Source organism: Talpa europaea, assembly GCF_964194135.1.
Source record: "Talpa europaea genome assembly, chromosome: 4".
NCBI classification, from domain to species: domain Eukaryota; kingdom Metazoa; phylum Chordata; class Mammalia; order Eulipotyphla; family Talpidae; genus Talpa; species Talpa europaea.
The window spans coordinates 37,748,690-37,762,708 of record NC_140070.1 but is presented as its reverse complement, the minus strand read 5'-3'; the positions used below and the strand labels follow the sequence as shown (position 1 = coordinate 37,762,708).

The 14,019-nt window shown below is 40.6% G+C and overlaps 1 protein-coding gene across 1 annotated transcript in view; it reads right to left on the bottom strand.

The window, feature by feature from the left end:
- FUT10 (fucosyltransferase 10) overlaps nucleotides 1-558 on the bottom strand; it is a gene marked incomplete at both ends in the record, with an annotated part of 54,425 nt that extends 53,867 nt beyond the window's left edge. The window contains one exon of the mRNA XM_084231155.1: nucleotides 478-558. Within this exon, the coding sequence (XP_084087281.1) occupies nucleotides 478-558 (81 nt within the window). The remainder of the gene's footprint in view (nucleotides 1-477) is intronic.
- Nucleotides 559-14,019: the final 13,461 nt, after the last annotated feature.

The window sequence follows — 14,019 nt, the reverse complement described above, 5'->3', positions numbered from 1 at the left end:
ACTTTGTTTCTATCTGACATATTCATTAAATCTCAATTTCATCTGTTTAAAAAGAAAAACATTTTCCCTAACTGGGACAGAAAACCCTGATCCTGAGAGATAAAGCAAAAAGTAAGGTACTTGGGGCCTCCCCAGTGGCACAGCAGTTGAGCGCTGGGCTGCGAAGCTGCCTGCAGCCTCTGCAGCGCTGGTTTGATTCCCGGCCACTGGGCGAGGGTCCCACATGGCGCAGCAGACCTCTCCTGCTGCCCGCTGCTCCCCTCAGCAGTGCATTTCATCGGTCTGCCTGTTATGTTTCCCTCTCTGACTCTGAATTCTCTCACCCTCCCAATTTTCTGACTGTACCCAGTGCTTGTATAAATAAATAAATAAATCTTAAAAAAAAAAAAGGTAAGGTACTTGGAGTTAGAAGAGGACAGGGCAGGAGCAAGGGTAGGGGCAAAGAAATCAAGACTATAAAACCCAAATCCTTGGTACCTGGAGTGTGACAAGCAGAAAGACGGTAGCTGTGATGCACAGGCAAGATGCCCAGAGCCGCCTCCTTTGAAGGCGCACCATGCTGCTCTGCCCCAGGTGCCTGACAGAGGGCTGGCCTAGTTACCAGCTGTTCTTCAATCAACCCAGAGCCCGAAAAAGCTTCACACAGAGGAGCCATCTGGGTGCCAATTTCCTCCATGGCCCTTCTTGCTGGGACCTGGTCTCCATGAAAGACTGAGATCTGGGGTTCTGACTGAGCCCGGCTTGGCATCGAGAGGGAACAGCATGCAGTCTTCTTAAGCTATCATCAGAGCAGCTGGAGATTCCTCAAACAGAAGGCATCAAACCATTCTGAAACAAATGAATAATCTTTTAGTCACCCTGCAGAAAATATAAAAAATGTAGTCTTGCAGTGTTATCATACAGAAACCCAAAACTTTAAACCCAAAAAGAAGCTTCATTATCATAGCCTAATATATCACTCGTAGGTGGGCAAAACAAGACCAAAGAGGTTAAGTGACTTGTTCCAGGTTAAAAGACCCTTAGAGGAGAGTGAGAGATCTACAGTCATTTACTATGAGAAGTAAATGAGATAAGATTGGTGAACATTTATTTCAAAATCTGATCCATGATAAAAATCCAATAAATATTTGCTATTCTTATTTAAAATATTGTTATAAATGGTATCTTTAAGAGGAAAGTGACAATAATTCATATAAAGTATGTTGCTGCTCAAATTCCAAAGTAATTGGGATTCCAATTACTATCCTTATCTTTATGGATAAGAAAATTGAATTTGAAGGATGTAAAGTAACGTGTGCAAATTCTTTTTTCTATTTATTTCTATACATATTTTTTACATCATTATTCATTCTTGGATAGTTTGCTTTCTTCTCTCAGGTGTAGTCCCCATAAAATTCCCACCACCAAGTGACCTGTGAACCATCTCCATAACTCTACAGTCTCTTGTGCTCTTCCCTTCTCCATCCTCCTCTGTTTTAATCCTTCTCCCTCCCCCTCCCCATCCCCTGCTGAAAGTCTTTAGTTTATAGTTGCCTTCTAGTTTTGTCTTTCCCCCCATCCCTTATTTTGTTCCCCCATATTCTTCCTATAAGTGAGATCATCTGATATTGTTCTTTTTCCTTCTGACTTATTTCACTGAGCATAATCCCTCCAGCTCCATCCACCTTGATGCAAATGGCATGAATTTATCTTTCTTGATTGCTGAATAGTATTCCATCTTGTATATATATCACATCTTCTTGATCAGACATCTGTTTTAAGCAAAATTTTAACTTTGATTAATATTACAAGAAATTGGTCAGACTCTGAAATCCATGCATTATTTTCTATGCTTTAACACTACAACTATAAAATAATGCTAACTAATAATGCTACCACAAGTTATCTGCCCAAATCAAAGAAAAAGGAAAAAAAAAAAACAACACTTGTGCAGAATAGCTTTCTATCAGCTGGTATACCAGAGAAAAAAGTAACAAAAACCCATAAGAGCCTGAAAAGTACTTTTCCTTCTACTTAGCAGATTGTAGTAGCTATTAATACATAAAATGTAGAGCTTGCATTTTGGGCTCCAATCCTAACTCTGTCACTTTATACAACATACTTTTGGACAAGTTACTAAATCAATCTATGCCTAAGTTTCCTCATAGTAAACAAGAAATATTAACCATTCTTCTCCTTGCAGATTATCAAATTTTATCATATTATCAAATTTTCATTTTGTATGCAAAAGCAATTTATTATAGATATAATTAATCTAATCCAGATGAGATAATAAAATAATATTACCATTTCATTTTTTAATGTAATTATATTGTAGTTAAGAACATTTTCTATGACCTCTACCATTTTAACAAAATTTGAAGTGTACAATAGGTATTGTTAGCTATATGTGCAATGTCATACAGGTCTCTATAATGTGTTCATTTTGTATAATTGAGACTTTATACCTGCTGATGAGCAACTTCCCATTGTCCCCTCCCCCAACTCCCGGCAACTACCATTCTACCTTCTGACTCCATGAGTTTGACTATTTAAAATATCTCATAAACATGGAATCATACAGCATATACTTCTGGATTGACTTATTTCCCTTAGCCTAATGTCTTCAAGGTTCATCCATGTTGCATATTGCAAGTTTCTTCTTTTTTAACGTTGAATAATATTGCACTCTATGTTTGTGCATTTTCTTTATCCATTCATCTATAAATGGATATATAGACTGTTTCCACATCTTGGCTATTGTGAAACACTACCACATTAAACGGGCATAAAACTATTTAATCATTTTTAAAAGATTACCCAATATTATTACTCTGCTCAATCTTATTGACAATCACTTTGTAAAGTCAACAAGGCAGGTATTATTCTCAGTTTCCACAAATAAGGAAACCAAGGGTCAGCAAGTTTAAGTGATTTGCCTAAGTTCATATTTCTTAAAGGTAAAGTGGATTTAGAAGTCAGATTAACTGACTCCAAGATAAGTCAAAAGAGATGTGGAAAACAATGACAACTTAAGGTTACAAGAGTCAGGAATAAAGGAAAACAAAAAATGGAGAGAGAATCTGAGTATATTTTTACTGTTACTGTTACAGGACAGGGAGAGGGGCAGCCCAGGCCCCGCAAACCTGCCTACTCTATATGGTTCTGCCATCCGCCACATCAACACAAAACATATGAGACTTTAATGGGAAGAAACTTTAATACAATTAAAAAACAATACAAGAAAGGCAAAGAATCTAGTTTCTAAATCAAGCACCCAAAGTTACCCGTCCCCTCGTGGGTAAAACTCCATCCAAATGGAATTGGCCCAGAGCAAGGCCCCAAAGCCTGCCACAAGTCTAAAACACTTTACAGTGGGGACCCATAAAAAAAATTTAAAAACAATCAGACAAGTCTGGAGAAAAAGAGCAAAATTAAAATTTAGACAAAAACTGCCATTGTCACCTCCCCACGGGTCTCTCACCCACATCTGTGTCACCCAGTCCACGACCAAAAGACAAACACAGTTTCTTCACGTGGCTCCATGTGCCTCCTCCAGGTCCCCTCCTGGCTCTCCATCCTGCTTCCTTCCTTCCTCAACCTCCTCTGCAGCTTCTTCTCTCCCTGACTCAGCTCCACCCTCCTTTGGGTGGAACAGGAAACCTAAAACCTTCCCCTTTCCTGGGGACTAACTACCCTGTTAAATTACCACATAGATCAGGTATGTCTTGGGACCTTTTTAAGTCTTTATAGGATTTTTTCATATGGAACTTTACAAAGAATCTGGATTTTAGGTTATAACCTCAAAGTCAGAAGTATAGTGGGGGTCTCAGGGATCAAAGTGTGGCTAAATACCCACTACTAAAGATTAGAACCAGCCAGGGTAGATGGCATTTTGATTTACAGCATTCAGCAATCACCCAGGCCTTAGGGCATGTCTGTAGTAACAGCCGATCTAAGACAACAGTCTGGACTGGACCATCTTCTGAAGTTTCATCCCAAAATTAAGCTCTCTGCTCCCATGAGTAGAATCCAGGAATAAAACCTCTCAATAGAAGAAAAATCAATCAAGTAAAGAAACAGTAATCAAGACTACCTGAGTTATCACAAACTAAGATTTCTGGGAAAATAAAATAAAAATACTTCTCTAGAACAAGTTTAGAATTGCTTTATCCTCATCCTCCAATTTAGTAATTCAACATTAACTTTTGAAAACTCAAATTTTATTCTCAAATAAATACCTTTAAAACATTATAAATAAACTTATTTTTTTTTTTTGATTTTCAAAAAGCCATGTTTAGGAACACTATAGCAAAAATTCAGTGTAGAAATAATTAATGTACAGATATTTATCATACAATGCTGGTTTTTTAGCTAGGTATTCATTTCTTACCAAAAGAGGTTTTTTTAACTAGGTATTCATTTCTTTGCAATCCAAATTCTGAAAGCATTTCATAGAAGTTGGAAATGTCTGCACACTGAGCAAAACTTACCTACATAAGAATAACATTACTGTTGGTCCATACTATCTTCCTTATTTCCTAAACTTCTCCCAGTTTGTTATTTTTTCAAAAATATTCTATTTATAAAATAAAAGTTGAAAACTTACTTTCTTAAAATAGAAAAATAAACGATGAGCCATAAAAAAAAAAACAGTAATAATTGAGACTGTATTTAATTCACGTTAAACACTGCCACCTAGGAAGAGGCCAGCAATGAGGCTTTACTGCATCAATTTCAAAAATGGAGCAGACCTTAAGGATCCTCTGATGCTGCCTCAGTCTTGCAGGCAGGAGAAATTTCTACAATTGAGGTGAGTATGCTGTCTAAATTGGTGGCTCGGTAGTTTGCAAAATCCTAGGCTGCTTCTTCAATGCAAATGGCCAGGTCCCACTTGAACTGTCTCCGTTGGAGATACATCACAATGGCCTAGCTGTAGTGTGACATCACTAGCAAGCTCAAGATTGGTCATGATTTCCCGGGGTGTCTCATTGAGAGAAGGAAATATGTAGACGGAGAAGATGATCCTGAAACCCACCTTACCATACTCAAAAGTGTACGGGGTCAGAGTGCATAACCGATGCATAACAGATGAAATGAACAATCCCAAGTCAAGACTTGCATGTCTGTCGGAGTAGTAGTGGTAAGAAAGTCATTTTTGTGTGGCATGTGTACCATATTGTATTATTGTTAAGGGTTCATTAAAAGATTTCCAGAAAAATGTTTTTAAATCACACAAATCTCTAAATATAGCGGATTTCTATTACTTACATAAAATGCCTAGGGGCGGGGAGTGGGCAGGGCGCTAATGGAGTACAAAAATGCCAAGAAATGGTTTGCATATTGATGACCAGAGCCTGATGTCCTGGGGACTCTCCCGGGCCATTTTCTTCCCCCAAAACTCAATGCTCTCGACTGCTGGAAAGCCAGAATCGCTGCTACTTCAGCGCACTGACTTCTAGCAACAAGTGATTCTCAGTGAAGTCTGGATGAACGAAGCAATTCACAATACACAAAGGCAGAACTGGGTTCGAGAACTGGTGAGGCTGGAAAGGGCAGATCCGGGCCTCCTGGAGACGCGGGCACCTCGGTTGCCAGGCTGCGGGCGCAGGCCAGGGGCCGCGCGCCCCGGGGTTCCAGCCGAGGCTCCGGCGCGTCCCCGGCCTCCCACCCGCGCTTTCTCAGCAGCCAGACAGCAGTGTCTCCGGAAAGTGCTGCCCGAGGTCTTCCCGCACAGACTTGGATTCTTTTTCCGCACACCACTCCGTCCTTCTCTGCCTGCACTCCACTCTGGGCACAGCGCACTGTGGTTCTGGCCGGCAGCATCTCAGCGTCCATGGACAGCAGAAAAGTCCGCTTTTGCGTCCCGGCATCAAGACGCTGCCCACATCAAGCTATCACTCAAACTAGAAAACACCCCGGGATTCGCACTCACCTCGTCACGGTGAAGGAGGTTAATTAACTCTGCTGATTGCAGCCCGGCCGTTTTTCACTTTCAGTTTGCGCTCCAGCCTGAGCTCAGGCGAAGACTCGGAAAGGAGATTTGGGGAAGGCAGGATAACTCTTGCCGCTCCAGGCCGAGCGATCCTCGATCCAGGTTTTCACTGATGCCCCCTTTAAACGCTAGTGGGTCCTCGGTTGCGGGTAACACCGGCCGCCCCTCACTTGGGATCCTGGGGCGCCGTCTGACTGGGTTGTAACCCTACCTGAGCGACTCCTGTGACCCTCTTCTTAAGCCAAAGACAGGGTACTTTCCACTTCTCGAACTCCAAGACTGGAGCACTTACAAAGTTACCTATTTTGGGGAACCTTTTAAGCAAAGCAGGGGCCTGAGTCCCTCTAATCAGTTGCTAAGCTGAGTTTGGGTGTCTGAGCCGGATGATGATTTAGTTTTACTGGTGAAGGAAAACTGACCTCAAGCTATTGAGTTACAAATTCAGATAACCCGATTAAAATTAGTTTGCCCCGGGCCTCCCCAGGTGGCACAGCGGTTGAGCACTGGGCTGCGAAGCTGCCCGCAGCCTCTGCAGCGCTGGTTCCATCCCCGGCTGCTCCCCGGCCACTGGAGGAGGGTCCCACATGGCGCGCAGACCTCTCCTGCCGCCCGCTGCTCCCCTCAGCAGTGCACTTCGGTCCTTCTGCCTGCTCTGCTCCCCGCTCTGGCTCTGGTGAATTCTCTCACCCTCCCGTGCTTCTGACTGTACCCAGTGCTTGTATACATAAATAAATTAATTAAAAAAAAATTAGTTTGCCCCCTGTCCAGGCAGAAGGCGATAAACAGAGGGAGATAATTCAAGACCTTCGGAGGGCCAGGACCAGGGTGAGCCGAAGGAAGCCTCTGTGACACAAAAAGTGAGGAGGCCCTGAGTTCTGGGTGTCCTGAAAGTGCTGGGTGCACTTACTGGATAGGGTGTTTGCTGCCCTAGGCCTGCATCTCTAAATCCTAAATCTGTGCCATTTGAGTCAACATCTTCAGGATATTTCAAAATAAAATAGGATTATAATAATTTTTTATCATTTTTTGTTGTTTGACAATTCTGAATTACTTGTATGAAGATAGAAGAATATTAATCTCCCTGACACTGTATTTTCTTATCAAGCTGGATGGCTACTCATTACAGATGTTCTAAAATGCATTAATGTACAAGATTATGTGGGAACTGATCATTTCTAAAGTGTCCCCTGATTAGTAATCTGATTAGTAATCTATGGTTCAACAAAGGTTTTAGTTAAAACAAAGACCCAAACTGTATAACAAGTATTTGCAACTATATAGATTTATTTTAAAAATGGTCCTTATTTCTCAGCCCTCTCTGTAGCCACCCCTTTGCAATGTGATTTTCAAGCTCCCCATCAAGAAGCAGAGTTTATTTCCCCTCTTTCTGAATTTCAGGCTGGCTTTGTGACTGAATTCTGTTGACTGTTGACCACAGGGTATGGCAGAAATGACAGGGTGCCAGTGCTGGGCCCGGGTCTCCCGAGGTCTTCTATGCACACATTCCTTTCATTAAAACTCTGCCCAGCTACCATGAGAACCATCTGTATGACAAGGGACAATGACTGTCACCAAGAGTGCCCCAGAAACTAAGATGTATGAGTTTATCCTAAACCAGTCGGCTACACACCAATCCAATGGTGAACAAAGAGCAAGTCCAGGTCACATCAGTTTGAGGAAATCTCCTCAAACAGTAAAATATCCTAAAGGTAAAATAGAAAGATCTTTAGTTAAGACCTCTATATTAGTTAAATTTGTCTGTAGCTCTTTTCAGGCAAACAAGAGCCAGTAATCATAAAGATGTCTGCACAGCATCCTGCTCTCCCAAAGTAGCCACAATTAGGGTTGGAGAGAGAAGTTTGTTCGAAAATACTATGTGTAAACGGTTTTATCCAGTGAATAGAGTTAAATCCATAGAGAGTAAGATTCCACAGAGAAAGCTCAAAAACTGTTTGAATTCTGTAAATAAAAACGCTCCCAACTTGAACTAGAATGGTTTGAAAGTGTTCTAATTACTAAAAAATAAAAAAGCTTCTGGGTGCCCATGCTTCTCTAGGAAGGACATGGTCTGACAAGGCTACTCATTAAAGAGTAAAATGTAATAAAGTACATAAAGTAATAAAGTAATGAAGTAATTACTTTAATGAGTAGCCTTGTAATGTAATGTGCCATTGTTTTGGAAGCAGTCATGGAGGAGACTGAAAAACAAAAATTCTTCAGAGAGCCAGGAGGGTTGGAGAACTAGGGACTGTTCTAGAAACTGTTTCTCAGAAAGCAGAATTGCACCCTAATCTTGGAGCACTCTTCTCTGGATCAGAGGCATTGGACACTGGTCAGGTGGAATTACTGAATCACTGTCAAGCAGTGACTGTGTTTACTGCTGGGTACAGACATCTCTAATTAACCAGTGAGCAAATCAAAATTCATTCATCCAAAATTTAAGCCTCTTCTAAAATCTGCTCCACCTTCAGCCTTCGCTATCTTGATAAGGATGCCCTCTTTTCCTTGTAGCTCCAGCCAAAAGCCTTGGAGTCCTCTCTGATTCCTGGTTTTCTCTCACTTCGCCCATCTAACAGATATGAACTGTTGACTCTGTGTTCACACCATGCCCAGAATTCCACCACCCTTTACAACTGCTGATGTCACTGCACAGCCTAAGCTGTGTCACCCTGACTGCTCTGCTACCCACCCCTCTCCTCCACCAGCTTCTGCTTTCATGTTCATGACAGCCAGAATACATTGATTATATTATAATCAGAAAATGCCAAGATCCCATTCAAAAATACTCAATTTCAGATAAAATCAGGAACCCTTAGGTATAATTTACATAACGCGAGATGCCTCCATTTTAAGTGGAGAGCTGGATGAGCTTGGACAACTATTTACACCACAACGTAAGATTGGTATTTCTTTCTTGTTTGATAGAATTTGCCACTACAACTATGTTGACTTGGATATTTCTTTGCAGGGCTTTGGTTCCTTCTCCAGCTCATTTCCCTGCTGTCCACCCAGTGGCCTTGTGACTGCCCTCCAACGCACCAAGCACACCAAATACATTACCAGGCAATTGAAAGCTCATCCTGCTTTTTTCAGGTCTCTTTGTTAAGTGTCGAGAGAGACCTTCCTTAATATCCTGCCACTCTTTATCCCTTATCCTGTTTTATTTTTCTCACATCTCATTGAACCTGATATATTGTGCATTTTGTTTGTTTTGTCTCACTTCCCTAGCAGAATTAAAGCTCCAGAGAGCAAGAGTTTTCTTTTGCTCAATTGCTGGACCCCCAAAATGTAGAACTGTGCTTGGCATATAGTAGAGACTCAGTAACTACAATATTTCTGATATTATTTTTAAGGAAAGGAAGAAAAGAAAGGGAGGGAGCATATTTTCAAAACTCAAGTTTAAGAAGTACAGCCTGCTTTAACTGACTCCAACATTAAAGAGCTAGTGTGTGTGTATTGCCTAATAATAGATATATATATATTAAGATATAAAATATTTCATTTTTAGAAAAGGTATGTGATTTTATTTGAAGTTTAACAACCCCTACTTTTCTTTCACTCTGTTTTTATGCTTATATAAGCACTTGAAGATGACTCTGAAAGACTCAGTTGGAACCGGAAGGAAGCAATCAAAGCAAAGCTCCTATCTGGAAGATCTAACAGTCAATGAAAGAGGACCCTCACCTCTGCTATTTCAAAAATCACTCCTCTATAAATGGCTGAAGGCTGACAACTAGGCTAAATAACTTTGAAGGACTTGCAGTGAATTCAAAACCTCTCATCTAAGATTTCTAACACAGAGATGCTAAATAGAGATATAAAATTGGAAAATATTCAGGGTCACTTTTTTTAAAATCGAAGCTCTCTCCTCCATACGATCCAGCAATTCCCCTCCTAGGACACAGAAACAATAATTCCAAAGAGCACCTGCATCCCTGTGTTTATAGCAGCACTATTTACAATAGCTAAGCTTTGGAAACAGCCCAAATGCCCAAAAATGGATGACTGGATCAAGAAAATATGGTACATATGCACCATGGGATATTACTCAGCATTCAAAAAAGATAAACAGGCCTCCCCGGTGGTGCAGCGGTTGAGCACTGGGTTGCCAAGCTGCTCGCAGCTTCTGCAGTGCCGGTTCGATCCCCGGCTGCTCCCCAGCCACCAGAGGAGGGTCCCACATGGCACGCAGACCTCTCCTGCCACCCACTGCTCCCCTCAGCAGTATACTTCGGTCCTTCTGCCTGCTCTGCTCCCTGCTCTGGCTGTGGTGAATTCTCTTACCCTCCCACGCTTCTGACTGTGCCCAGTACTTGTATAAATAAATAAAAATAAATCTTTAAAAAAAAAAAAAACAAAAAAGATAAACACATGCAATTTGCAGCAACATGGATGGAGCTGGAAGGGATCCTGCTCAGCAAAATAAGCCAGAAAGAAAAAGAAAAATATCGGATGGTCTCACTCATAACAGGAATCTAGAAAACCTAAATATGGACCAGGAAAAAGAATAACTATAAGAAAGAAAAAATCAAAATCAACAAACAGCTATGAACCAGAGACACTCTTTGTGGTGGGGGAAGGAGGGATTGGAGTCAAAATCAGGGTTGCAATTGTATGGGGAATGTAAAAAAAAAATTGAAGCTCTCTACAGCATTCCTGCTCTACCTCCTCCTACCTTTCTCAGTTTGGTTTAAGTGCTGGGATAACTGAATTCTGAAGCACATGTTGCCTTGCCTTGCTCCAATAGAGCAATCTGGAAGGACAGACTTCATTTAGAGGCAGAGGCAAAATCTAAGCATTGCTCTTTATATTTTAATACTCAGTGTAAGCAGTCTTCTACAGAATACATAATAATGATCAGAACAATTACAAGATACATGAACCCTAAAATAAACCTCTATATTCTTTTTCTATAAGGTGCCTTATCCAAGAATCTAGAATTTTTGCTTGTTCTCCTTGGAAAAGAATTTGTTCACAGTCTCCACTACCTGAAGGGCAACAATGCAGGAGGCCGATAAGAGGATAGGTCACTGTCTGTGGGTTCTTACGCACACAATTTGCAAGAGACCACAGGCTCCAGGAACAACCATGGGGTTTATTTTACAAACAGGGGAAACAAGGAGCTTGCTGTATCCACAAGTGTCTGGTTATCTCACCAAGATAACGTCAGTGATGGTCACCAACGGTCATCAGGAGTGCTGGGCAGCACTGACCAGCAGTGATGGTCACTAGTGATCCCGCAGAGGCGGTGTCAGAGACACCAAGTGTGTTAACAGCTCATTGTGAGTTAGTTGGGCTATATCAACAACAAACAGCTCTTTGAGACTCTAGGCCCAGGGCCTTTGGTGCTCCTTTCAGGCAATGTCAGAGACAGGAACGGAGACCCAATCTCTGCAAAGGTCTTTGGTTTCTCTTCCCTCCTCCGAGGTCAGCTGCTGGGGGCTTCTTTTTTTTCTTCAGAGACCGGGAACGGAGTCTTCCCCTCCTTTCTTCTTCCTTTGGAGGCCGGCATCGTCTCTCCTCTTTGGGGACTGGCGTCTCTCCCTGAGCTCCCTCCAACCCTGGTTTATATCCTCCTCCATGGCGCCCCACCCCACTGACTGTTTTTCAGTCCTTTGGTGATTGAACCATTTAGCACCAATCAGCTCATAGCTTGCACCTGATTGGTCCATTCCACAAAGCACACTGTTACATAAAAGGGCTCAGAGGACCAACTGCCACAACTGACAAAAAGGCAGTTACTGGGCTCTGAGGACCAACCGCTGCAATTGCCTGTGGTGGAGCAGCAGCATGAAAGAATACCACTGTTGCTGCCAGCTTCCACCGCTGAGGTGGCTGGGTTCTGGTAACAATTAAGATAGATGAACCCTGAAAATAAACCTCTCTATATTACTTTTCTACAAGGTCCCTTATCCTAGAATCTAGAAGTTTTGCTCTCTTTCCTTTGGAAAATAATTTGCTCATAATCTCCAGCTGAGCAATAGATATGCTTCTGCTTTTCAGGCTGACAAACTCCCAGAGGAAGGTCCACTCAGAATACTGCAGAGTTTATAGGCCCCAGTTCTAGGCCATGTACCAAACTGGCCAGTAGACTGATGATCTGTCATCAGTCTGAGCCATGCAGACTCAGGAAAAGGGCTACCAAGGGACTTACATATTCAATTATTCAAAAACTTCCAGCCATTTTTTTTGTTACAGCTGTGGAAAACTGAGACTTAAAGAGAGTAAGTTAATTGTCCCCAAAATACTACATTTTATCTTTCTCATTAGAAAAATATCCTTATTGAGATATAACTTACATAACGCAAGATGCCTCCATTTTAAGTGCAGAGTTGGATGATTTTGGACAACTATATGTCCACTACAATATAAGATTGATATTATTTCTTTCTTATTTCATAGAATTTGCCACTATGACTATATAGACTTGGATATTTCTTTGCAGAAAGTTTTAAATTATGAATCTGACTGATTGAACAGATGCAGGGATATTCAGATTTTTCTATTTCTTCTTGAGGAAGATTTGTCAACTTGTCTTTCAAGAACTGTGTCCATTTTACCCATTGTAGAATTATCAGTATAAAGTTGTTCATATATATTCTCCCTTTTAATATTTTTGGAATCTTCTCCATGTCCTGATATTGGCAATTTGTATCTTCCTTTTCTCCTTAAACACTCAAGTCAGCAGTTTTCAATCTTTTCAATGAACCAGTTTGTGTCTAATTGTTTTTTTCCCTCCATTGCCCATTTTCTATTTCATTTATTTCTACTTTTCTATATTTTTGTCTCTGAAGAATGTTATATAAATGGAAATACACAATATGTAACATTTCAAGATTAGCATCCAGCATAATTGCATAGAGTCAACCAGGTTGTTTTATATATCAAACATTTGTTCTTTTTTATTCCTGAGTAGTAAGTATTCCATGGTAGGAGGTACATAGCTTGTTAACCATCCCTTCATTGAGCAACATCTGGATTGTTTCCACTTTTTTAAATGAAATAATTTTATTGAAATAAATTTCATATGCCATATAATTCCATCCATTTAAAGTTTGCATTGCAATGATTTTAAGTGTATTCAGCAAATTGTACAATCATAACCATATTTAAAAAAAAAAACTATTCTAGAAAGAAATCTCGTACCAATCATCAGCCGCTCCCATTTGCCCTCAAGGAGGCCCCCACCATCACTGCAACCCTAGACAACCACTTATCTGCATTCCATCTCTATAGATTTGCCTGTTCTTGGCATGTCATATATGGTCTCATATGCTATTGGTCTTTTGTGACTAATTTCTTTCACTATGTATAGTACTTTGCAGGTTCATTCATACAGTTGTATGTATTAATGCTTTATACATTTTTTAAGACTGGTAAGAGCCCACTGTATGGATATGTCACATTTTGCTTATCCATTCATCAGTTTGGGTTTTCCCCTCTTTTGATTGTGACTAATGCTGCTATGAATATTCATGTACAAGTTTTTGTGTGGTCTATATTTTAATTTTTATTTTATTTTATATTTTTATTTTTCTTAGTTTGGTTTGGTTGTTTCTCTTACATTGGTTTACAACATTAGAGATATGTTTTAAGGGTATAATGTTCAATGTACGTTACCACACCACACCCACCACCAAAGCACCAAACCCTCCATCACACATGAAAAATAAACTTCTAAATGATGTTAAGACATTCAATCTTGAACATGCTATAAGCTCTTCATTTATCAAAGTTAAAAAAAATTGTCTCAGCAATGATTTCTTGTTTTTTATGTAATAATCTGGAATTCGGGCTTTTTAAAAAAAGTCTCCAGTTGATTTTACTGTGAAGATTGACTAAGGTCTGTCCCTGTCCCTGATTTTTTAAACTTCTAGCTGACTTGACTGTGAAGTCATGGCTGACTCACTTGGCCCCTCTCATTTCCTATCACTCTCTCCTTTCCTCACTACTGTACAACGCATACGTTCCTTTTTCCATCCCTTAATCACTCCTAACTCGTTCTTTTTGCAGCCTTAATAGCTGTTCATAGTTCATATTACTTA